The 27232-nt window shown below is 37.3% G+C and overlaps 1 protein-coding gene across 2 annotated transcripts in view; it reads left to right on the forward strand.

Annotated features, from left to right (window-relative positions):
* LOC131069168 (uncharacterized protein At2g37660, chloroplastic) overlaps positions 1-27232 on the forward strand; it is a 93090-nt gene that overhangs the window by 56386 nt on the left and 9472 nt on the right. For both annotated transcript variants that reach the window (XM_058004523.2, XM_058004525.2), the window contains exon 6: positions 10944-11006. In XM_058004523.2, the coding sequence (XP_057860506.1) occupies positions 10944-11006 (63 nt within the window). The remainder of the gene's footprint in view (positions 1-10943; positions 11007-27232) is intronic.

The following is a 27232-nucleotide window of genomic DNA, read 5'->3' on the forward strand; positions in this document are numbered from 1 at the left end:
GGGGACGACTTTTGAGCAACCAATTCTTATTGATGATACTCAAGCAAGTGTCGGGATCATCCTCATACATTGACCTGGCTCCTTCTAGGCTTTTGTAAATCATATCTTTATGCTCTAGAAGATGGAGAGCTTCACTTATAGCCTCTTCTGAAAGGTAAGCCAAAGTGTTCCCTTCCTTGGATACGATTGATCTTGATTGTGAGTCATAATGGCGGGCACACTCAATCATCAGCTCATGACACTGGACTGCTGGAGGGAAACTGGCCGCCTTGATGATGCCACTTTCAATTATTCTTTTCGCGACAGGTGATGGCTTGCCAATGTAGGGGACCTCTCGAAACTTCTTCACACTGAAGTTTCCCAAGTTGGTATCTCCAATATTGCTCCACTTGGACACGATCCTGGTCTCTAATTCTTCGTTCCTCTGATCTTCCTTCATGAGAGCTGGACGACTAGTAGATGTTCCTGCCTTTGGAGTCGCCATCTTGACACCTACACAACATTTCATAATGAGTAATATACCTTAAAGCGTAGAAATAGAAATAAGAAAGGAAGATTTAAAATTTTATTTAGGAAACTTCATGATAAATCTTGAGTTATCATTTCCTAATTAACTACATCAAACTTAGAATTTTCAAAACAAAGCACAAAATTCAAATCTTCAACATTGGGACTAGGATGATCTCGCCATACCTCCACTTGAGTACTAATTCTAAGAAATGATGCAAAAAAAAGGAGAATTTGCTAGGCAAAATGTAGATCAAAGTTCTCCCTTGAGCAAAATGCGCCTCCTTTAGTCTTCACAAGAATCAACTCCACCACCCTCTAGCTTCCAACACTTGAGGTAAATTCGCTCCAAATAGACCAGATTTCGCACTTCCCTCTTGCTCTCCAAATTCGCACTTGAAGTAATGAGTGAATGATGGATTAAATTTGATCAAAACACCCCTATTATATAGGGCGCTCACCACTTGACTTCCCCATAGGCCGACTTGTCAAAATAGGCCTAAAAAAAATAAATAAATTGCAAAAAGGAGAGGCCGACTTGATAAAATAAATAAAAATAAGCCCTCAAGCGCTCCATTTTTAATTTTAATTTCACAAAAATTAATTTTAAATGCCTTTATAATAAAAATTCGATTTTCTAAGGCTCAAAATTAATTTATTAAATACCAATGCGCCTTTATTAAATGCCAATTTAATTTAATTTTTTTAAATATTTCGAAGTTAGCAATTTTGGCATTTAATGCAATTTGGAGGATGTTAACGCTCAAATGTGGTGAAAATAAAAAGATGCTACCAACTTCGCCTTGGACCCTTGGAGAGGGACAGGAGCGAACCTTCAATTTAGGCCTTGCATTCCTCATTTTCACGTTCAAAACTTCATCTAGGCGTTTAAAATGGCATTTTTTGATTGGAGCTTTGAGTTTAATTTCACTTGATCTCTAGGAGGAAAGTGCCTTTAGGACTTTTTCGCCCTGGACCCTTGGAGAGGGACAGGAGCGATCTTTCACTTTTGGTCTTAATCTTACACCTTTTATTTGTTGATTCTCGTTGTGGGGTAAGCAATGATTTCCTTCATCCATTCCATGCATGCCTAACTTGTTTTTGCAAGGCAAAATAGGTTCTCCAAAGATTTTCGCCCTGGGCCTCCAGTGAAGGACAGGGGCGATTTTTGTATTTTAACCTAGGATCATCAAGTTTAGAAATCAAGTCTTTGTTCACCATGCTTTAGAAGACATTTTCCATCCTTGCACAACCTTGCCTTAGTGAAATCTCGGGGAGAAATTGTTGATTTTGTAAAAATCGCCATGGTCCTTCAATGAGGGACAGGAGCGCTTTTGAGTCCTTTGTACAAATTCTTGATCACTTCAACTTCAAATTACCCTCAAGGCGTAGAACATCATCCTCCACTCCCCTTTGAGTGTTGGAAACAAAAGGTTATCTCGAAATGCAAGGAAAATGGGCACATTTGGAAATTTCGCCCTGGACCCTTGGTGAGGGACAGGAGCGATTTTCCAAATTGTCATCAAAATTTGTAATCTTTGCATCTCAATTCCACTTCGAGGCATTTCAAACATTGCTTCAAACTTGCACCTTGGCTTAGATTTGTCCAAACTTGGAGAGAAGGGCTGGATATTGGGTTTTTCGCCCTGGTCCCTTAGAGAGGGACAGGAGCGATTTTGCACTTTTAAGTTTATTCATCCTTTGCTAGCCCTCCAAATTATCTTCAATGGGCAAAACACGTCCTCTTCCAGTCATTTCAACCACAAAACTTGCCTTGTCCTTGCAAGAAAATTGCACCTTTTAGAAAATCGCTCTGGTCCTTCAGCAAGGGACAGGAGCGCCTTTTGTCATTTGGGTTGATTTCCTCCTTTGCCGACTGCTCAAATTATATTCAATGGACAAAACATGCTTTCCTTGATCTCTTCCAATCATAAAATCACTTTGATCCTGCAAGATCAGTGCAAATTTGAAAATCAAGCTCCGGACCTTCAATGAGGGACAGGAGCGAACTTTGCCTTCTAGGCCAAAATGCTTCATCTCTCATCACGAAATGTCTTTGCTACGGAAGATTTCATCTTGTTATACGCCATGAATAAGATTTCCAGTCCAAAGAAGGTCTAAAAATGTGTATATAAAGAATTTCGCCCTGGACCCTTGGAGAGGGACAGGAGCGAAATTACCCTTCTAGGCAAAACTCCATCATTTCATTGTCTTTAATCAAGTCTGGATGCTCTATCACGTTCATTTCGTCCTCCACTATGCCTTTGACATCTCAATTTGACCAAACAAGGTCAGGAATGACTCCACTAAGTCTTTTCGCCCTGGACCCTTGGAGAGGGACAGGATCGACTTTCTTATTGTCATCAAAATTCACCATCTTCATGCCTTCAAAATCTTCAAAAGTATCAAGTCACGTCCGATCATCACTCCTGGAGACCCTGCATAAAGCAAAATAGAAAAGTCAGTGACAAATATGCTTTAAATAACATTTTCGCCTTGGACCCTGAGAGAGGGACAGGAGCGATTTCGTCCTTTTTGGCTAAAATATCCAAAATTTAGGTCTCCAATTACTTCACAAGGCAGAGTTAGGTCATTTTCAAGGCCAGGAACCAGTTAGCAAGCCTATCAAAAACCACGAATTGCACTTAGAAAGAATTTCGCCCTGGGCCTTCAGAGAGGGTCAGGAGCAAACTTTGTGTTTCAGGCATCATCTTACCTCCAAAATTTGATCAAAACTTACCTAGGCAAGAACACATTCAAAATGCTAACACTTAGCCAAAACTTTGGATTTTTCCCCAAAAAACCCTGATTAGACCTATCCTGAGACCTATCTGACTCTCCTGACAGGCACACCTTACTTCAACAATCTCAATCCTAGGGAGGACACTTAATAACTTTCAAAATTTGACTGGACTCAGCTTGAATAATGTCGGAAGGAACCCCTAAGGCTTAGTCTTAGCCCAGACAGGCCACTCACTCACTCAAAACCCTAAAAGCAGAGAGAAGAACAGGCAAAACAAAAGCGAAAAAGAGGGGGTCCCCATTCTAATGGGGCGATGTGTGAAATGGTCACAACACCATCCCACTACTCTTCTCCTCTCACCTAGAAAGGGGACATTATAGGAAGTGCATGCACTTGACTTCTGTACATGCAAGCAACCTAGCCATACCCACAAAAGGCAACCCTGAGAAGGGTGGATTGACTGACCTTCCAAAGTCAGAGTATGCAGACATGACATAAGTCACTACAACAAGCATGGTCCCGTACCTCTCTTGATGGAAATCCCGCCAAAAACATTAAATGCACCCCTATGGCTCCACAAAAGAAGGTGCATAAGTCACAAAAGTTGTCGTAGCATTTAAAGCTTTGAGTGTTGATCATGCCATCCGGAAGTGTCGCCAATCCGAAAGAAGTCCGGGGACTTCCGAAACTTGGGTTCTTGAAGTGGGGAAGACAAGGAAAGAACATCAGAACCTCGGGGTTCCAGGATGGAGAAAAGAGAGTAGCAAGGAACTTCGAAACCTCGAGGCCTCGGAGTTCCAGAGAACTGAAAAAAGGGCTAAGGAAGGACCTTCGGAACCTCGGGGTTCCGGAGTTCCGAGAAGGAAGAAGGGAAGCAAAGGAAGAGAACTTTGAAACCTCGGGGTTCCGGAGAAAGGAAGGAAGAAAGGCTAGGAGAGAACTTCGGAACCTTGGAGTTCCGAGGTTCCGGAGAAGGCAAGGGAAAGGAACTTCGAAACCTCGGTGTTCCGGAGTTCTGAGAAAGGGAAGAAGAAGAGAAAGGAACTTCGGAACCAGGTTCCGAAGTTCCGGGGAATTGAAGAGGAGGGGAAAGAAAGGGAGAAACCCTCGGGTTTCCAAAATTCTGGGAAAAGAAAGGAGAGGTAGCAAAGGGAAGGAACTTCGGAACCTCGGGGTTCCGTAGTTCCGGAGAAAGAAGAAAACGAAGAGGGAACTTTAGAACCTCGGGGTTCCGGAGTTCCGGAGAAGGAAAAGCGAGAGAAGGCAAAGAGAAGGAACTTCGGAACCTCGGGGTTCCGGAGTTCCGGAGAAGGAGAACAGGAGAAGGCAAAGGGAAAGAACCTCGAAACCTTGGGGTTCGGGGCTTCCGGGGAAGGAAGAAAAGGCCAATGGAGGAACTTCCTCCGGACAAGGCAACACTTCACACTTCATGATTCTTCTGCTTTCTCCTTGATCAACTAGGGCAGCGCTGGTCTATGGATCGTATCTCTGATCGGTTCTTACTAATGGACCAAGGGTGTCATAAAATGACAACAATACCATCACTCTTTTGCTCCTCTCTTGATGAGCTTTCCCCATCACTGCTCTTTGAATTAGACTGCTGATCTGATTTTTATGATGTAGATTCTAAAGCTGAAAAGTACTCCAATTGCTATCTTTTTCCTATACAATGCATTTGTGAGATGGGTCCCAAGGCTCTCCGTAATGAAAACCCAATTTCTTCCTCCAAAGGTCATTTAGCTGCTCACTATCCAACTTGTTGGATTTATTCAATGACTGATTTGATTCCTTGTGAAATTGTTTCTTATCCTTATCTTTCTTATGAGGGAATCCCTTAGACTGAAACTTGCTTCTAGAAGTACAAGCCTCAATGTCTCTAGTCTTCTTGATGGCTTCTTGCAAAGTAGGTGGATTGAGTGCCTTAATCCAACCTCTTGAAGGATCTGTCAAGTCATCCATGAATAGAACCATGAGTCTCCTCTCTTAAATATTTGTGACTAACACTGCAAGTCTTTGGAAATCAGCTATGTAGGCATGTACAAAACCTCACTATTTTAGTTGAGCTAACTTCTCGAAATGCAATTTTGGATCTTTCTTATCAAACCTCTCAATAAGCCTCCATGAGAACTTTGCATAGGAGGTGATTTGATCATGATCCATGGTGACAATTTGTGTGCAATGCCATCAAAGTGTATTGCCACATACTTGATTGCCTCTTCCTCTAGAATGGGATTAAGCTGACAATAGGTGTCCACATTTTGTACCCAAGCTCTAGTTGACGTCTTCCCCAAAACATCATAGTAGGGAAGGGTTAGTTTCCCAACCTTTTTCTGCAAATCATAATTTTGTGTTATACCTCCAGCGTGGGGTCTATGCTTCATTCTGACAGCAATATAGCCTTTGAGTGATATGGCAGCTTGAAACTGGGGACCTCCATTTCTCCAATCCTGCATGAACTAATTCTGTAAATCAGTAACTAGGGGCTCATTCTCAACTTGTGGTTGAGCCCTAACTGTTCTTGTTTGGTGATTTGCATTTCCACCATGAATTGAATTTTCTCCTTGACAATTCTTATCTCCTTGTGGACCATTATTGCATCCATTATTTGCATTATTTGCATCCACATTGTAATTAACATTATTATTCACACCCAATTGATGAGCCATGAGTTCTACTAGCTGTCCTAAACGCTGATTTGTCTCTTGTGCCCTTTGTTCTATAGCCTGCTACCCTCTAAGAAGAGCATCCATCATGTTCAAAAAACGCTCTTCACCTGTATCTCTGTCACCCATATTTCCTATTCTCTATGCTTCTACTACTCTCTATTCTTTTGCAGCCAAATTAGGATAGGATCTGCTTTTACAGGTGTTGTAGTCATGTGTATATGGCTGATGCTCAAACCCTAAAATATCAAATATCGTATCATTCTGAATCCTTCAATATGTTAGGATACATTGCTCTGATACCAGTGTAACATACACCCTTGCCCCTTGATTTTGTTTTGTTTTGTTTTTCTTGTTTGTTGTGTTTGATAGAAAGAGATGAAAGTTGCAAAAATGTATTGCAATGTATATAGATTTATTCTAGTAAATTAACAAAGGAAATAGCTTGCAAACACAATATTTAAATGTTCACAATCAGCTGTAATCTGAAAGTATAGAACAATAGCAAAACTAGAGATACTCGAACGGCTTAATCTCATTACAAACAATTATTTAACATACCCATTTGCTGTTCACATTAAATATTGACAACAGCAACAATAACCAGCAAACTAGCACCCAAAAACCCTAGGCTCCACCCTCAATACTCCACAAGAAGGGATGGCCTGATGTAGAATTGATTCACCAAGGTCTAAAAGCTTCAAATGCACAAAACAATCACTCCAAACCCTCAATCAATCCCACGCCCAACTACAAGGTGGTATGACAAGAAAATAGAAAGATCAAAGTTAAAATAGCAACAGTCTCTTCAAACTCTTTATAATCACCCTCTCACAAATCTGCTCTTAAGATACTTTGTGTAAAACACAGATTTAATTCAACAATTAAACCCAGCTGTGATCTCTGTATGAAACCGCCACGTAATCATCTAGATTGGATCTCTCACCAATGTGGAAGATGTTCCTTGCAAAGGTTTTCGTCCTCACAAAGCCACAAGATGAACAAGTTCAACCAGCAAGAAAGTCTCTGAAATATCAAAACCAAGCAATAATAAAATGAGCTCCCAAACTTTATGCTTTCCAATTTCCACACCCAGCCAAGGAGTTTTTTAATTTTTATTTTAAAACCTTGTCTCCCCCAAAGTGATGTTCATCCCCAAAAAGGCCCTCTTTATTAAATTTTCGCACTTTAATATTTGGGGTGCCTATATAGTCCATATTTAAATAAATTAAAATAATGATAAAGTTAAATCTTTAATTTAACTTTATTACTATATGTTTATTGCTATTAAAAATAAAGCATTGGACTATAAGAAATATTAAGACAACTGCATCCACTAACACGTCTAAAAATAATAATGTTGACAATTGACTTAGTTGATGCCCAATACCGACTTACTAAAAAGAGTAAGTATAGGAAAAATGAAATGCAAGGTAAATGCAAATTCAAATTGACTTAGGACAAAGTGGCGCACTTTAGATATCCCCAAGGACTAATGTGAAGGAGGTGAGCGCATTCTCAAGGGGTCCAGGGACAAACAAGGGCGCGTTTTAGGTGTCCCTAAGGACAATCATCAACACAATTCCTTGTTCCTGATAGGCAAACACTTGGGCACAAATGAGACATGTCCAAGGACAAAACACTAGATCCACGACGCAAATGAAACATTGTCAAGGACAAAACATCTAAATGTAAAGTTCGCCTAAGGAAATTTCCCAAATACTTGATCCTTTTCAATCATTTTCATAGTTGATCCTTAGGCCTTGAGTTCTTAATTTTGGATTTCCTCAATTAGACAAAGGATTTTGAAAAAAATCTTCCTTATTCCCTGATCCTGTCAAGGTCAGAAAATCCGACTTTGACAAGCAATTCCTCTTGTCTAGGCATCACTTCCGTGAACCTTGCCAACATTGCCCAATGCTTAACAATTCCACAACTTCACTTAGCTTGACAATTTTCGTGACGACATTTTGCATTTGAGAACTTTGACAATATTGATAGCATTTGACAATTTTGAATACCCGACTCGATTTTATAGCAAGGACAAGACATTGCATCTTCAACACCCATGCCATTCCGGATTGACACGACATATCCCACTCACAAGCAAAGGTTAAAAAAACTACGAAACTATTGCCAAATTAAGACAACTACCTAAAAGACCTATGCCAGGAAGCGAAAAAGTGGGGGTATGTGTGAAAGCATCACAACAATATGCAAATACACTACATAATAGAATGCCTGTGCTAATATAGGTCATATCAACCCCAAAGAGGGCATATGTCACAACGGGTGTGTATGCACTATGAGGTGTGTAGTACGCCACTACATAGAGAACCTATGCCACTAACTAGGGTTATGGGTTTAAGTTAGAATAGAGTGTAGGTGCACTGAAAGATTGTGTGAAAATGCCTGGATCAGGATAGGGTGTGCTGTTTGATAGAGCGGTTGTACAAAACTAGAAAAAATGTCAAATGCACATAAAAATTTGCAAAAATCCATAAAAAACAAACTTGTAAACATGAAAATTAGATAGGTACATGGTCCTATTAGGCATGCCAAAGTGTGTATGCTAAGATTTGAAACAAATATGAACTAAATCAATGCAAACTAAAGAACCTAATTCCAAGCCTAGAACAACTCTGATTGAGCTAAGGAATGCATACAAATGGTGAAAGAGAAACGAGATTCTCACCAATACAAATCTTGATTCTTATGGGATATGTTCAAGATGATTGATGTTGTTGAGAGTTGACGTAGTTGCTCATTCTTGCAACATGACTTTGCTTTGCATCCAATTCCAACCCTTAGAAATGGCTTGAGGGATATGAGATATATATATTTGGGATGAGGATGATGGATGGATTAGAATTTGATTTTGTGCAAGAGAGAATAAGAAGCCTGCAAGTGGTATCTTGTGATTGGTGCACATCATTAGGGCAAAGATTGAAAAAACAGAGTGTAACACTAGCAGGGAGGGTTGAGAAATGAGAGAAAAATTAGGCAGCATAACATCTAGGTTTTCAGCATTTGACATTTGAAATTTGGAAAAGACAAGTAAAAAATGGATGCATACCTTTGTCAAATGCACTCCAAGCTCAATTATGCTTTCCAATCAAATCTCTCAGCTCAATTTGCCCTGTTGGAAGACCAAAACAGCAAAAAAAAGAATTTATTGACAAGTTTGGGCATGCAGTTTTCTATTTTTTCTGCATCTGAGTCTGACTGGGAAAAATGCATCTGACTTTGAAAATCAGGCATGTCTTTTGCATAAATTTGCCGAGTCATGGTGAATATGTAGTAGAGACTTGGTGTACAAGTCTAGGTGGATTGGTGTGTTTTCATTTTGGACTTGCAAGTTGCACCAAGTCATGACAAGCACATGAGTTTTCCAACTATGAAGTAGACAAACCCTGTTAAGTTCTTTCCATTGATGTTTATAGGAAGTGAAAGTTTTGTAGAGCCCTATAGCATCTTGTTATCTTGAAAGTGGTTTGATGGCCTTCAACACATCATTGGAGGTTAACAACATTGGATGAGTCCTTGAAGACAGATTTATCATTCTTTGTGTTTGCTATGAGCTTCAAGAAGTTGGTCTCAGATGACAATCTTTTGTTCCTACCCAAAGGAGAAGGGTATCTTTGTTTAACGAGCAAGTAAATGTGACTATGCCTGTTTGTGATTATCATGGGTGAACTGCACAATTGAACTTCGCATTGCTTCGTGCTTGTCCAAGATGTCTATGACTTTGAAACATTAGGTTTTCAAAGTCCATTACAATTGTCTTTGAAAAGATATCAGATAAAATGGTGTAGTAGTGATTTTTGTTACAATAATATTTTGGATCACCCTCCGTGATCCATCACTAGGATGGCTCAGGCAAATGAATGTGAAGATTGCAGATTCTAGTCTCCTTATGGTGCTCAAGAGGCTAAGAAGGTAAGTTATCTCAAGAGATGTGGAGCTACTTGGGATCTTCCTCATTTGTTTAGTTGAGCTACTTGGCTGTTTCGTTGAGCTACTTGGTTGCTTAGTTGAGCTATCTGGTTGTCTGGTTGAGCTGCTTGGCTATGTGTTTGAGCCTACTCGGTTGTCTGATTGAGCTACTTGGTTGTGTGTTTGAGCTAATTGGTTGTCAGTTTGAGCTAGCCGCTTGTCCAAGTCACCTGCCTGCTTGTCCTTTTTAGAGTGACACATCATCCATGGAATTTTTAAATGAATTTCAAATATCATTTAACGGGTGTAATATAAGGTGGGATGAACCGATGAACCATGTGTATTTCATATGCTAAATATATATATTGTTCATTGGTTCATCCACACCTAAGTATTTTCTGTGTGCATTTCAGATATAAGCCCCCCAAAAAAGGAAGACCGAAGAACGAAGGGCAAGGAGAAATCCACACCTCTAGATAAAACAATCTCCAAGATAAGAGAAGAAAATTAGGTGGAAGGGAATCCACAAAGTAAATAAAACGTAGAATGTGTGGTAGTAGTTCAAAATATGATTGTAAACAAAGAATAATTGTCTTGCATGTTGTTGTGTGCAAGTAACTTGTTGGACTACCCATACTTGTAGTGATTTGGTAAGGAAATACTACAAAATACGCACAGCTTCATATAATTCAGTATTATATTATCTTTTCAACAAGAGTCTAGTGATGCATTTCTCCAAAAAAATATTGTTTCTAAATGCTTGGTGATTGCTAAATTCACTTTCACTATTATGTAATTTATTGAACAATTTAAATTTCCTCGATGTATTTCTATGTAATGTTTGGCACAACAATACAGGAGGAAACTGAAAGCTCAAATATAATGTTTTTTTATCAGATTTTCTTGGATTCTTTTTGTCTTTGTGTATAATATATTAGTCTATATGTGCTTATCAAGATTTTTAGTGATTAATCTCTTCCTTGTTCCTAAGACTGTGTAACAATAAATGTGAATAAAGAGATTATTTTTGTTGTCAATTTTCATTTATGAAGTAAATTTCTAATGTATATTTTGTTTGTGCTTCTTCGCTGCAGATGGGTGTTTTGTCAGAAATTGAAAATCTAAAAGGGATAGAGCACATTATTTTCTTATCTCAGGTTTGGTTTATTAAGTTCCTTGCATTGTTATTTTTGGGTTGAATATGTTAGCTGCATCCTCCATAAAGTTGCACATTGAGCTGGAAAAGCAATTTGTCAACAAAACAGATCTCTTTGTAAGTGCCTATAAGGATCTTATGACCAAATTAATTTGAAGGAATATCATCACATTAGCATCTCCACGGTAACCACTGAGTCACTCCCTTTGTATTAAACTTGGTAAAAAAATAATGAGTGCAAACCAGATGCCATTTCCTGCAATCTTTCAATCTAAGTAGAAGACAGAAGGTTTCCTTGACAAACCATAAAGAATGCAAAGGTCTCTAAGTTATGTCTAGCCATTCCACTCTAAAGACAGTGATCACTTGTTGTAGATCTTTGTTCTCCCTGGCAGCTACGATGTAGATTGCATCCCCAACAAGTCCTGATACCGGGTGTTTACTCAGAGTTGTTAGGGTATTTGCAGCCTCATTTTTGAGCCTCGGGAGGATGAATATGTTGATTGTGATAATCCCTAGCTCACATCTCCCATCATTTGCACAACGTCGTAAAGGAGCATTTCCAACAATGAGCCATCATGTATGTGGGTGTGTTGTAGATGTTTCTCCTTGATGACCTTTTGAATAGCCTTCTCTATATCAACAGATGACACAATAAATGTAATGTCCCCTAATTAGGAAAGCCCTAAATTTGCCTTAAATAAATAATTGGGTTTTAGGGAATACCTATTTTACTTGATTGAATCCCTGCAAAACAGAATCAGAAAATATTTACAACATAATACTATAAGATTTGAATATGTCAAGATAAGGTGAGTGATACAACTATCTGTCAAGACCTGCAAATAGGTTAGAAAACATCTTATAATATGATTAATAAAATAATATCAGATCATAAGTGAAAACCAGAATCACATTTAGTCTCTAATCTTATCCGTAGTGAACTAGGGTAGAATGATTGATAAGATGCCCTAGAGACCCTCTACCCTAGGCCCAAGAGCCGACGCTACATCCCTCTTGGCCCCATCTGGCCTCTTGCCATTCATATGGGGTGGCGTGCCCAGTGAGGCGTCCTATCACTGTTCCCCTCATCATAACCATCCTTCCTATTCCATGCTTAAGTGATTCATCATTAAGGGTGCAATTACAGCAGGGTGTCCAAGTAGCCCTTCCTTCCTAAGCCCAAGAGCAGATGCTACATCCCTCTTGGCCCTCATATGGCAGGCCTCAGCCATCCATCATGGGGTGGCATACCTAGGAAAGAACCCCATCGCCATTTCCCCTCTCTGTAGGCCCTTAACCCTCTATCATACAGCACTCATTTAAACTTGTATTAACATAAAATTAGTGTGGTTACTGAGATTCTATTCATATGAAATTGATATAATATATGGTAACTAGTGAGATCATAATGCATGAAAGGCCCATATCTATTGGCTGTCATTTCCATTTACAGTTCTGTTAATGATGAACGCTGATAATATACTGATATCAGATAATCGTTTAAATGCTGAAATTACAGCAGTCTGATAATATCACTGTAACCTTTTATTTGCAATTATTATTTCCTTATGGCACAAGACTATGGATGCAATAGATTATAATTATTAAACTGTTGAAAGAGAAGTTTGATATATTTAAGGGCAGATTATAACCATATTATATTCCTATTATAACAGTCATATCGGACTGTGCTATGTGATATTAATAATGATAATTCATCAGGTTCCTACCTGTTGCAATTCTGTATTCCCTACCACTGCAGATGCTCTCTTATCTTCTCTTTTTCTTCTTCCATCCCGCATTGCTGGAGAGAGATCGGTCCCTTTTAAAATATTCTATGGTTATGACTTTTCCACAAGGGATGTGTAGGGCAGAGCAATGACTATCGACCGCAGCCTTTGGTATCTTAATTTGGAATGCTAACTTATAATAAGTCATCGGTGAGCACTAATGGTAATTTGTGAATATTTTTAAATGGTAATATGTATAAACAAATAAATTAATAATCTCAATAAACAGATATAAATATTAATACTCAAATATAAGGGATTCTCATTTATAATTATTGTAAAAGATTCATTTAATAACTTAATGAGAATAATATAATAATAATGTACAAGAAATAAATAAAGGACATATATACATAAATAGTCACAATATAGGGGCTATTACAATAAATACATGTCGAAGTTGTGAATCCAAACTCCCCAAGTTGCAGTTGTAGACACAACTTGGGAACTTCATCCTTTCCACCATCTTGTTTCGATTTTTACAATCCCGGTCATGATTAAATAGGTGTAGTGCAAGGATTTAAGAGGATATGTGATCTTTGTGTACATACTTCAAGTCAGATAATTCTGCAAAATGAGGACATTCGTGTCATCAAAATGCATTTTCATAGCCTTACCCATCTCCTTCATGTGAGTTATCTGCATTGGCAATCGTAGCTAAACCATCCATTGTCTCCATATCTATTGATGATGTTTTTTTTTGTCTGATGAATACCACAAATGGAGAAACAGTCAATAGCTTGGTTAGCATCTCTGAAAGTAAGCTTGATTGTGAACTCACTTATCGATTTTTACACATCCAAGGTGTTGGGACTAAATTTAAATTTTTTACAAATTTATCTAAGTTCACACTCCTTTTGTAATTTTGCCCTATTTTGTTTTGTTATAATAACTCATTTCATGTTGCGTATGCTTTCATTTATTCAAAAAATTTCTCGAAGGCATATTTCGATCGTTCTGGAGGTTCAAGAACCTTTTGAACCTCCAACAATGCTCAATATTGTTAAAAAATTCCAACAAAGTAGAGAAAACTGAGTAAGTAAAGAGAAAAGGAACTAAGGGTGAGGTGGTGTCAATGGGTTCAAGATTCATTGAACCCTTTTGTTGATGTGTGTTTTCTGCACATACGAACATAGAATAAAATACCAAAGTATTTTACCCTCTCTTGAACAAAATCACTTCAGATGCTAAATATCTGATCAATTAAAACGATTCCAAGGTTTCTACGGTTAGTTCTTGACATGTGGGTAACTCAATGGCTTGATGTGATAATGCTGTTTTCACTTGGGGACTTATGTAATTGTTCGATTTGGGATCTTTCATGGATTTGGAATTATAATAGGTATGCCAATGACTTAGGATTTAATAATTAAGCTCTTGATCTAATCTAACAAGGATTTCTAAAAAATGACAAAAGGAATAGGGTTTAGGAATTCTATTATAAAGCCTAGAATGCAAGAAAAGGGTGAGTGATTCAATGGAATTCTACTAGACAAGGTCTCACCATCAAAACGAACAATTCGACACAAGCTTAGTGCAATCATCTAAGGTATATTTCATGGATGTTCAAATTATTACCATCAAACATTGATACCATTCAAAGTAATGCATAACAATGGACATATAATAATTGAAGTTAAGTTCGCATAAAATTCCAACTGACCACGCAAGGCACACTTACAATCAACAAGAGGCTAGTGGTATGGACTAAATTGATTCCACACAAATGCATTCAACAAATTTCTTCATTCAATCTAAAATACTTGAAAATAAATTCTAATCTAACTTGGAGGCAATGAGAACCACAAATGCATACAACACTTAAACAAAATCACCATCAATTCGAACAATGACTTGTATTCAAATCTGTAGCATATAAGCGACAATTCTCAAAAATCTCTCTTTTACAAATGAGAGGCAATGGGGTTTATATAGAGCCTCAAAAGAAATGAATGGCCTAGATTCATTTAGAATCAAGGGCCAAGATTATGCCAACACAACCCTAAAGTTGCCCTAATTAGGGTTTACATAAAAATAGAGCCACCAACATGTGACCCAATGGAATGACACCTAGTCATCAAGTAGTGAATCTTCTAGAAGATTCCGGCTTGCATTCCTTTCTCTCAGAGCATATTCCAGGAATCTAACCAATACTGAATCTAACACCATGGTAATGTTGGGCAATGCATCTTGCTGCACATCAATCACATCCAATGCATCGGAACAAGCCTCCAAAGTATTCTCCCAATCTAGCATAAGCTTCTGCGAATTATGGACATGGACTAGCAAGGAAACCAAATCATTAATCTGATTCTTCTTCAAAGAATCCAACTGGTTGAAGTACATGAACTTCATCTTTTCTCTCAATTCATCTAAGTGTAGACCCCTGGCGACACTGACATCTACCCCCAACAACTCTTCAATAGATGTAAGTATCTTCGATTGTATCTCCTGAATCGATCCTTCCATCTTTGCACAATCTTTCCGTGCATGCTCATAAGTGGATTTCCGTATGGCCAATGAACAATACCAACCATGGAAATCATATCTATCTCCTGCGCGCACAACTTTCTCCTGAATCAATGTGGACATTGGAATTTTCTTCAACACTTTGAGGCTAGGAATGTTCTTCTCTTGAATAGGATGGAATTCATCCAAACTCCCTCCAAATTCTGTATCTTGAATATGAGTGCCATTGTCCTGTCAAATACATGGACAAACTAAGTAAGGAAATCATCCACCTGTCTCTTTACATCTTCAATCCACTTACCAAATTCTTCATGTGTACTCCTCGCTGCCTCATGATCAAAATGAAGTCCATGGTCAACTACAATATGAGAGACAAAGGTGAGATCCTCACACCTCATCCTTGCAATATACTCCCTAAGCTTGATATTTTCTTCTTTGTATTTCTCTTTCTTTTCAATTTCCCTGTCCAACCTTGCATTGATCACCCGAATTGTATCACCAAGTTCTTGGAATTCTTGTTCTTTTGTAGTCCGTCCAAGGGCAACCAAAGTGATCCAGAAATCCATAGGAGTAGCATCATCTCAAGTCACATCACCAATTGGGATAGCAACCTATGCAATCCACATTTTTGTTTCATCTCTAGCTATATTCGAAAGTATCTTAGCCTTCTTGGGTTCTTTCTCCTTATTACTCCTGGCTAAGTGGTCTTCAATATCATCAATAGGCTGGGCCTCTACCATCTTCTTACTTTTCTCCATGCTCTTCGTCAACCAATTGGGAATGGTGGACATTTCCATCCCATCATCAAGACACATTTCCCGATCAAGCCCTCTCAATGCTGAGATACCGTCATCACCATACTCCTCCTTAGTCAAATCATAAACATTAATACCCAAGCTAACCTCCAACAAGACAGTAGGAGATCCCGATTGCTCATCATCTTCGTTAGGTGGAGCGGATTGTGCTGTAGCATGCAACTCCTGAATATTCTCTGGTAAAATCACCGTATTGGAGCATTGTTCAAATTCTTTCCCCTGCTCTGGCATGCCAATTTCCTTGATCGATGAGGAACTAAGGGGAGACAAAGGTGTGCTATAATAATCAAAGTTCCCAGACTCACCACGAGTCAGGCGAGTTTGCTGAGTTGGTGAGTTGAGCCAAGCTTGACGAGTTTTGACAACTCGTGACTCGGACTTGGCGGGCTTTTCTCATAACTCGCCTGACTCGCGAGTTAGGTTAGTTATGGAAAAACTCGCCGAGTCCGAGCTCCAGGACTCGCGCCATGACAGGTCAATGTTTTGACTTGCAAAAAACAAAAAAAACATAAAGTTGTTTGACAAGTTAGTCTCTCCGTTAGGATTCATATATGGAATATAACATTTAAGTATAAGTGGCATTTCCTTATGTCTTTTCTCTTTCTTATACTTCAAGTTATATTCCATATATATTGTCAGGATGTTTGAGGGTGGTTTTGGACCTCCATGAGTTATAATGCAAAATCTAGTTTTTGGAGGATCCTTCAGATTTCCAGACTTAGTCAAATTTCAGGCCATTTTAGGATCAGGATGACATTCCAAACTTCTAAGGCGAATTTGCTCTGACCTTGATGTAAGGGGCGGGACCTAGGAGGACACTATGCATTCAACCAAGGTTTGATTTAGCAACTTGAAGCGTGATTGCATAGTACACAAAAACCCTAGGAATGATCTAAATAAGCCCTAATCACTCAACTGACTTGACCTCCTTCACTCCACCTTGAGGAGATCCACCTAACTTGATGACCTTTGAGAAACTCAATCCCTTCAATGCAAAGGCTAAGACACTAAAACGACCAACAACAAAATTAAAAGAGCTAACCCTAGAAAGCAAAAAGTGGGGGTCCCCATTTGCAATGGGGCGATGTGTGAGTACCTCACAACAGGGATGTTTCTTAAATTTTTGAAAAAAGTGGGTGAGTTGGGGACATTTCCTACCTGTCCCCACATTTCCTACAAGGTTATTTTTGGCAAGGGACATGTCTTTGAGGAGCATATTTTCAAACCCTTCTGGCCTCACAATTCCCCCTTCCATCCAACATATATATAGCCCAAAAACTAAGAGGTCCAAGAAAGACCAAGGTCAACTATAGTCTCAAAGTAAAACCTAAGTTCAACAAGCACACTATTTAATGCTACCATACACAAGCACTCCTTAAAGTTTCCAAGTGAAGATGTTCATGATGTCTCATGTTGGTGCTCCCAGAATTTCAATTTGGCCAAAGAAAATACTAAATAGAAGCCCCAAACAAGTAGATACTCTACCAGCATGCCTTTCATGGCATAACAAGCTAGCACACATTATAATTGGGCTTTATTCAATAATGGGTGCATGAAACAAGTTTTAAATCGTTAAAAATCTCTTAATTTCAAGGGTTTTTTTATTTTGCTGAGTCATAGCCGAGTCGCGAGTCGAGTTGGCCTTGCCGAGTCCGAGTCTGGGAACTTTGGTGCTAGGTTTATGCTTTTTCTCCTGACTAACTATCTCCTTCCCCGTTGCCTTGGATTCTCCAGGCACACTCTTCCTGCGCTTAGGAGCATGACTCCTCATTTGCATGAATCCCCACATCACTAACTGTTCTTGATCATCTTCAAGAGAGGATTCCTCTTGTTTCATCTTCTCATATGTGAAGACAACGCCCATATCTATCAATCTGTTCATTTGCTTGTCTATCCACTCTCTGGAGAAATCCATGACATCTCTCATTAGTACATTCAAATCTGTTATTTCTGGCTTTGACAAACTAGGTAATAAGATAGGCCTCTTCATTTCATTCTCGTATTGCGGATGAGTATGATCACTCTCATCCAATATCTAATCAAGAATGAGAAAGAGTTCACATTTCCTCATGAAGTCCACAAACATCCTGGACCACATCCTCCTCTTTACTGCTTGTTCATCCATTAGGTTTGCCCAGTCATCCTCAATGTCAGCCTTGTGTATGAATCTATCTCCTCCGATCCTTTCAACATTCTTGTGTGGGTCAAATTTGTCTTTGCTCTTGTAAGTTCCAAGGCGATAGAATGCAATCTCATCAATCACTGTACTAGCTGCAACGACAGTGTGGCACACCTCCAAAGTTTTCCTATAGCAATAGGAAAAGTCATCCCTATTCTATGCTTCTCCTTCTGGATGAAATCGAATTCCAGAAGTTGTCTCACCACCTCAAGTAGGATCATTCTATCTATAGGATACCTGGGAAGCTTTTATGGTTCAGAAAAATCGCCTAGTAGGATACCATGGGGGATCCTCGTTTGCAATGGGGCAATGTGTGAAAAGGTCACAACACCTCCAACATAGTCCAAGGAGGATTAAAAACCCTGATATAAGAAAAGGAAAGGAAGAAATAGAGAGAGGAATTGAGTGGATTTTTTAGGGTTTCAAGTTTTGTGTGTCCAACCTCTAGGAAGGTAGTGAACGTGTGAAGCAAATGAAAGTTGGAAGTGTGTGATGGCTGTCAGAAATTGAATGTCTCCATGGCTGTTTGAAATTGAATGTCTTTGTGTCTGTCTGTATATTTTTTAGGGGAATTTGTAATCTATGGTTAAGGTTTCGCCTTATCACTCTTGCTGATTTGAATATGATGCAAATTTGAGAAATGTAATACCATTTTGAAAGCATTGCAAGTTTTGTAATATAATTTATTATTTGCAAATGGATATTTGTACTATAATGTTGGATAATTAAGTATGTTCTATATTTGATACACATTATTTGATGCATTTTATGCTTCATCTATTTCCTTTTTGCTTTAATTCACTCTTTGCTTTTAGTAAGCTCAGAGTAGTGAATCTGTTACCCATTGGATAGGCACCAGCCTTGGAAACTAATGATTTAGTCGCACACCATCAAACAAAGAAAAATTTATATTCAATTACCTAAAAGTGTTACCAATGGACTTGTAGTTCATGATTCAACATATTAAACAGGGAAATATCTTCAACAAACGATATTATTTAACCATTTTTGTGAATCATGTATACTTGCCGTCATCTTGCATTTTATGCAATGGCACTTTTATCAACTATATGAGAGGTTTTGTACAGTTGGTTAGCTTTTAACCTAACGACGGTCTTTGGGATTAAAATTACTTTGGATACGACTGCAAACTTTACACCTTGCAACATCTTACAACACCTTCGATCCTTTTTAGAATACCTCTAGGAACACCTTGCGTGTAAGTTGAGCATAGAGTGTAGGTGAGCTTATCCACTCTCATTAATTGGCCTTTTGATGGACCCCTAATTTTCTCTCTTGAAGACAATCTTGGCCTTGAAAGTGAAATTGAGTTAGTTTTTGGATTGTGGAACAACAGTTTTAGGACCCAACACAAGGTTCGCCTATGCTCTTGAATAGAAGATCATTGCAATAGGTGGGGTTCGCCTATGCTCTCAAATAGAAGATCATTGCAATAAGTGGTAGTAGGGTTCCAAAAAAATTGCAAGATATCTCTCCTCGAGAAGTCTTGCTACTACCACATATCCTACCATATTGTTGGTCACAAGTCAAATGACATTCTCCACACCAACTTGTTAAATTTGGTGATTAGATTATATAGATACAAAATTCACACAATTGCACAAGAATTACCCTGGGAAAACCTTCCTCTTGAAGGTGAAAAACCCAGCAAAGAGTCTCAATTACTTTCAATAATATGACAAGTGTCTTTACAATGAGTTGCTTAACACCTTGAAGCAATGTGACAAAATGAATTCATCCTAGACTGTAATGAACAATTCAAACTGCAGTAGGATTGAGGACTTCTGTATAATGATTTCTTGTTAATCGATCTTATTTCTATTTCAATTAATGTCCTTTGATAATGAGAACACGCTGCTGGAGAATGAACTCGATCTTGCTATAGAAGAACACGAACTGTTGCTTATTGGACTGCTGTAGGATAAGATATATCCAATCTGCTTGATGTATGAATGTATCCGATCTGCTTATGTCTTCTACTTATTCGATCTGCTTATGGAGGGAGAGACAAATCATATATACTTGATACAACCAGTACGACTTTATCCAAGAGTCGGTATAACAAACATCACACCTCTTCCCTCAGATCGGTTATGCTTTAATCAACACGTCTTATAATAGAATCAATTCATATCTTAATCGATTCATTTACAAGATGTTTTAATTATTATTTTATCACAGCATAATATAAACTAATCGGTGTAACTAAATTGTCTAAGGCCGATTAGGCCAATTTGACAATTTAGTTGTCTAAGTCGGCTTAGTAAAATACCGACCGACACTATTACTTCGACACTCCCTCTTAGCTAGGGAGGAATCCTTCTAGATGTCTACAAGACACATCACCTCATCGTGATGTTGATCACAATGGCTACACCTATATGTGGAAGGGAAAGATATCACCTCTCTGTGATATCAATCATCATGGCTTATCCATAGATATCACCTCACGTGATATCCACCATCATGTGATAGATTGTAATGAACAATTTGAACTGCAGTAGGGTTTTGGACTGCTGTATAATGATTTCTTCTTAATCGATCTTACTTCTATATCAATTAATGTCCTTTGATAATGAGAACACGCTGTTGGAGAATGAACTCAATCTTGCTATAGAAGAGCACGAACTATTGCTTATTGGACTGCTGTTGGATAAGATATATCCGATCTGCTTGATGTATGAATGTATTCGATCTACTTATTCGATCTGCTTATGGAGGGAGAGACAAATCATATATACTCGATAAGAAGTCCCTTCAACCAGCACGACTTTATCCAAGAGTCAGCATAACAAACATCACACCTCTTCCCTCAGATCGGTTATGCTTTAATCAACACGTTTTATAATTATGAATTAGTTAACACGTTTTATAATAGAATCGATTCATATCTTAATCGATTCATTTACAAGATGTTTTAATTATTATTTTATCACAAGCATAGTATAAACTAATCGGTGTAACTAAATTGTCTAAGGCCAATTAGGCCAATTTGACAATTTAGTTGTCTAAGTCGGCTTAGTAAAATACCAACCGACGCTATTACTTCAACACAACTTCCATGGCCACTTCCTCCATTGCATAATCTTAACATTTTTCTAATACTATCTACCTATTGCCACTACAAAAGTGATCATGTAGTTTTTGCCATCCATCAACCCATAAGTCAAAATAGCGTGGCCATTTGTGTGCAAAAGTTTCTTCTAATCTTTTATTGTCTTTTTTCATGCACATTTTCATCCAAAAAGGTCCTAGTTAAATCATATGGACTAGGTGCCTTGAAGAGTTTTCTAGCAATGGCCAATTCATTGTCTGTTGTTACAATACTTAAAAATTAGTGCATGTCATCTTAGCCTCATAATGCTTACCTTCAAGTGAATTGTGCGGGAGTACTGAGGTACAAAGAACCCTTGCGATTACATTTGGCTAGAACTATCTATAGTGGATAAGCCCAATTGCCATGTGCAAAGAATAAGACAAAATCCCACTACATCAGTCTCTAAGTCGAGAGGAAAATTCATCACATCTATATTGCCTAAAATGTCATCTTCTTTTCTAAATTCTTCTCCTCATACAAAGGAAGGACAATCTTCATCTCTCATGTAATCTTTGGTTCCAATGAATTATGTTGTTGTACATCTTTACAAGGGATTCATTGAAGGTGATATTTGAGGTGACTGATACTTTCTCTCATTTTCAAGCCACAATAATTGTACACCAGTATTCCTGCCTTTAGATCCAGTTTACCATGCCTTCAAGTGGGGTCCCTAGCCTCGCCAGCACTAGATTACCTATGGATGCCATCTCTATTGTCAAAGTTGTAAACCTCAGCTTAAAAAACACCAAAATTGTTAATCCTAGCATTAAAAGAAAGAAGAAAAAGCAACAAACAATGTAATATTGAAACCCTAGGAGTGCTAGAACATAACAAAATGAAATTTAAAAAAACAGCAAAAATGTAAAACCTTAATCAAAAAACAAGAAAAAAAGAGTTAAATACTTCAAAATCTGGTCATCCAGTCTGCCAAATTGGTTGCAAATCACTCCAAACAAGTCAAAATCGACTGAAAAATCAATGCAATCTGTTCAAGAGCACAAGAGCATGTCATAAATTTGAGAAAAAATGTCACTTTCAGCTCTTTTTTAAGGCAGAAGCGTAACCGTGTGTGGGTTTCCAAGTTTTAGCTTAACACTGACAAGCTATTATGAGGCACTAGATGAGTTATTAAACAAGTACTTCACCAAAAACTAGCAATGAGTAACTTGCCCCCAATCTTTGACACGAGTATTCATCAATCAATATTTCACAGGGTTTTTGTACTATGGATCATTTATTAGATTAGGTTCAATGGGATCTTGTTAAGGTACTGATATGGATGATTTGGTTTTACTAACATTGATTAAATATTCTCTACTAAAACAGACTTTTATTATGAGTGTTAAATTTCCAATATGATGTTTGATTCATAGGAGCAGAAATAGCGGAAATTTGCAAGAAAATTAGTCATCAGATAGATAACTGTTATGTGACCATATTCTTGAGGAGTTTATAAGATGTCGAATAAGAATAGTAAAGCTTGAGAATACTGCTTGCTTATAAGTTGTATTTAAGTTCTTAACTTAATTGAATATTATGGAAGTTGTATTTAAGTTCTTAACTTAATTGAATATTATGGCAACCTTCAACTTTTTTGAATAGAGATATTCTGATTACATTTATCTTCTTGTAAGGGCACTGAGTTTGAGTGTAAGGGCAAAACAAAAGTATAAGATTTTTTCAAAAAATCGGATATACAAAAAAACGTAAAAAATTGCAGAAAAACAATCAAAAACTACTTTTTTATATATATTTTAGGGTATTTCCATAGCATAGAGATATTGTAGGCAAATAAAATAGACACTTGAACACATGAATTGCAGGAAATAGATTTTCGTTGTTTATATTCATATCACTAATTACGTTGCACAAAATATACTACACCATAAATAATATCTAGATGGTGATAGATGTCAAAATGTCAATTACAATATAGTTTGTAACTTTGAACAAAGTCAACCTGTAAACTAAGTACAAAATTCCAAAATCTCAAATGTAGGCGATGACATGCTAGAGGGCAGGAGGCCCTGATGATGAAGCTCCTAGGTAAGAGCCTGTCCTAATTTGTTCAACCCATTCAGAACCAAAGTTGGCTTGCCTCATGAGATCAAAATTTTCAAACTCAAGCGGACGATCAACAACAACATAATCATCATCAACATCATCATCATCATCAGCATCATTAGCAGCAATCAACTCACACTCTGGATATATCTCATCGAGGTCAATTGGCAAGCCTTCCTCAATAGTTCCTGATTTTGCCCATGTAGAAATTAGCGTTTCCCTTACAAATGAAAAACACAATGAATAGTGAATAAAATTAAAAAAACTACAACTATATATTAATATTCTCACCTTGAGCTTTCCTTATCTTCAAGCGGAGGTTGTGATGAATAAATACCAAGTCATTCAGTCGTTGTTGTGATAGGCGGTTGCGTTTCTTGGAATGTATGTGTTCAAACACACTTCAATTATACTCACAAGTTGATGAGCTGCATGGTTGGCTCAAAATGTGCACTGCCATCCATCTTAAATTTGGTATTTCGTCTCCAAAAGAAGCCCACCATGTAGCTGAAAAACACATTATATGGAGATGATATTGTAAGACTAAGAATATCTTATAATCTTAACAAACTTAATGAGCATGTTGGCAAAATAAAGAGATTGTCAAAAGTTTATAGAGTCTACCTGGTTGTATGGTCTTTCTCCTTTGTATAGCAGCCCTAGAAGGGAGAAAACCCTTAGCATGCTTGTACATTTCCAACTCTATTGTAGCCGCATCAAATTTTTCCAAGTCAGGAAACATTTTTTCCATGCACTTGAAGAAGCCTTGTTTGATCTCAGCATCAATTTCCATGAAGTCAGTTTTATAGATTAACAAAGGATTGAGCAAGTATCCTGCAGCATGGAGAGGAGTGTGCATTTGTCCATTCCATCTCCTATCAATTATGTCCCACAACGACATATACCTATCCCTGTTATTTTCTAGTTTACTCCTTATCACCTCCTTGGCCCTATCCATGGCCTCATACACATATCCCATGGGGGGTTTATCCCCATTCACTAGTCTCAAGACTTTTACTAAAGGCTCTGAAAATTCTACAATCTGTTCAATAGATTCCTTAAATGCGGTAGAATACATATACTCTGCCATTGCTATGCCATTTGCTTGAGTTGTGAAACCAGACTCCATCCACTCAGCTGAAACAAACATTCGCCTCAAATTAACTTTTTGTTCACATAATGTTTGTAATGCAAGGAAATATGTTGCAAATCTTGTCACTCCTGGTCGAACTAGCTCCTTGCCTCCTGTGAAAGAGCGCATTATAGCCAAAATCCTCGTGTGATTATAAACAAATTTGGTAACCTTGTGAGCTTTCTGAAATGCTGCCTTAACCCATTCAATTTTTCCAATGTCCTCTAGGGTTAGATCAAGACAATGTGCTGCACATGGTGTAAAAAACATGGAAGGGTATTTATCTATCAGAAGTCTCCCTGCAGCAACACAAGTAGCAGCATTGTCTGTGATAAATTGAATCACATTTTGTGGCGCTACATCCGTAACTACCACGTCATACATCTCAAACAATGCATTTGTGGATTTCATCATATTAGATGCATCCATAGATTTCAAAAAAAACATTGCCAATCTCACAAGAGACAAAGAAGTTAATGAGAGTTCGATTCCTTCTATCTGTCGAACCATTTGACATGATGCTGCAACCAGTTCTAGCCCACTGCAATCGATGTTGTTTAACAACATCTTGAACATCCTCTACTGCATCTTTTAGCATACCAACCCTCAATGATTCATAAGATGGGGCTTGAAACCCAGGACCTACAGCTGCAATAGCATCTACCATGGGTTGCCAATATGGATTTCTGGAAGCATGGAATGTCGTGTGAGAGGAGTACCAATAATTAGCAATTGCTTTCTTTGCTTGTTCAGTGACAGTTTTCCTCCATCCTATACACTCCAAAGTGGTTTGTGATCCTGGTGTAGTATGAGGTTGGAAGAAAGCATTAGTGTTTCTTCCACCTGTGTTTGGTCCACGTGCTATAGAATCATGTGTCGACCCAGATTCCCTGAAACCCCCATCTTCACCATCCTCACCCAAATCGTGCATCCTAGGATTTGTAGAACTAGAACCTAGTTCAACTCCAATTCTTGCCTTTTTGGCCTTATTCTCAGCAATCCCTTCAAGAGATTGGTTTGCCTGATACGAGACATCTGTAGGGCATTTTTTGCATATCTCAGTGTTATTTCCTCGTTGTTTTGACAAATGCCATTTGAAACGATAAATTCCACCACTGATCTCATCTTGACACCAATTGCACTTGACCTTCGTGCTACCAGGAAGTGTTATGCAATGTGTCCATGCAAAGTCTTTTTGGCATGGCATTGTGATCAAGAATCAGTTCTGCAAAAGCATAACACTTAGTTTTTAAATTTTGAGGGATCTAGGGTTGGGTTTGTGTATATTAACGCTAGACATTCATCATGAAAACTAGACATTTATATTAAAATTTTCATTTTTTGTATATTAAATGTTAATAACTTTAGAGAAAATGACATTATGAATCTATGATAGACAATATATATTAAATGAAAATGACATTTTCATATATTAAAAGCTAAGAATATTTAACAAAAAATGAATTTAATGTTACTGTAAATGAAAATGTAAATTCCGATTACAGTTAATTACTATTAAATACAAATTCTACTAATAATTAACAGTAACACAATCAAATTACATATTTAACAGTAAATGCTAAATAGAAATTAGTAAATATTTAACTATTTAATTTTTTAAAAAATCTAAAATTACTAATAATTACAGTAATATTACTAATATTTACTAATATGAACATTTAATATTACTAATATTAACATTTACAAACTAATATTACTAATATTAACATTTACAAACTAATATTACTAATATTTACTAAATTATTATTACTAATATTTACTAATATTTACTGTTAATTATTAGTACAATTTGTATTTATGCTTATTTACATTTTACTATTAATATTTACAAACAAAATATTTACAGTCATATTAAATATTTAATGACTAAAAATATTTATTGTTAAAATTTTACTGTTAATTAACAAATATTACTAATAATTAACAGTAAATAAGCATAAATATTTAATGACTGTAAATATTTGCTGTTAATAGTTACTGTAAATATTTGCTGTTAATATTTACTGTAAATATTTATTGATAATATTATCAGTAAATTTTACAGTAATTTACTGATAAACTATTTTAAAATTTACTGATAATATTTACAGTAAATACAAGCATAAACTGTTGAGTTTTATACTTTCAGATTAATGGAAGACTGAGAAATCAGAATTTAACTATTAAATTAGATTGTTTGCAGTTAGAATTAATGATTTTCAGACTTAGGAACAAACATAGAAGATAAGCAAAATGAAACAAGACACCATTACCCTGGGAAAACCTCCTAGGAGGAAAAACCCAGCCAGAAAAGATCCTTAGATCTAATTATGGATTATATTCAATATTTTGATTACAATACTTATCTCTTAGGTAGCTTGATGAAAACACCTAGGGTAAACAACACTTCTTTGATGTTCAAATCAATGGAAATGTCATCTTCAGATCTGCATCTTGATGACCTAGCTCTTCATATGACAGAAGTATTACGCCTTCAAACAGTTGACATACTTTGCATCATTTGGATGGAATTCGCCTTCAAGGTGCAAATGTATTTGCACAAAATTAACTTGCAGCAGATAGATGAATTCGCCTATTTCTCCAATCAGATTTTGCACTAGATTGTAGAGCTAATGCGCTTGAGAGTTGAACAAATG

Source organism: Cryptomeria japonica, chromosome 5 (genome assembly GCF_030272615.1).
Source record: "Cryptomeria japonica chromosome 5, Sugi_1.0, whole genome shotgun sequence".
In the NCBI taxonomy this organism is placed as follows: domain Eukaryota; kingdom Viridiplantae; phylum Streptophyta; class Pinopsida; order Cupressales; family Cupressaceae; genus Cryptomeria; species Cryptomeria japonica.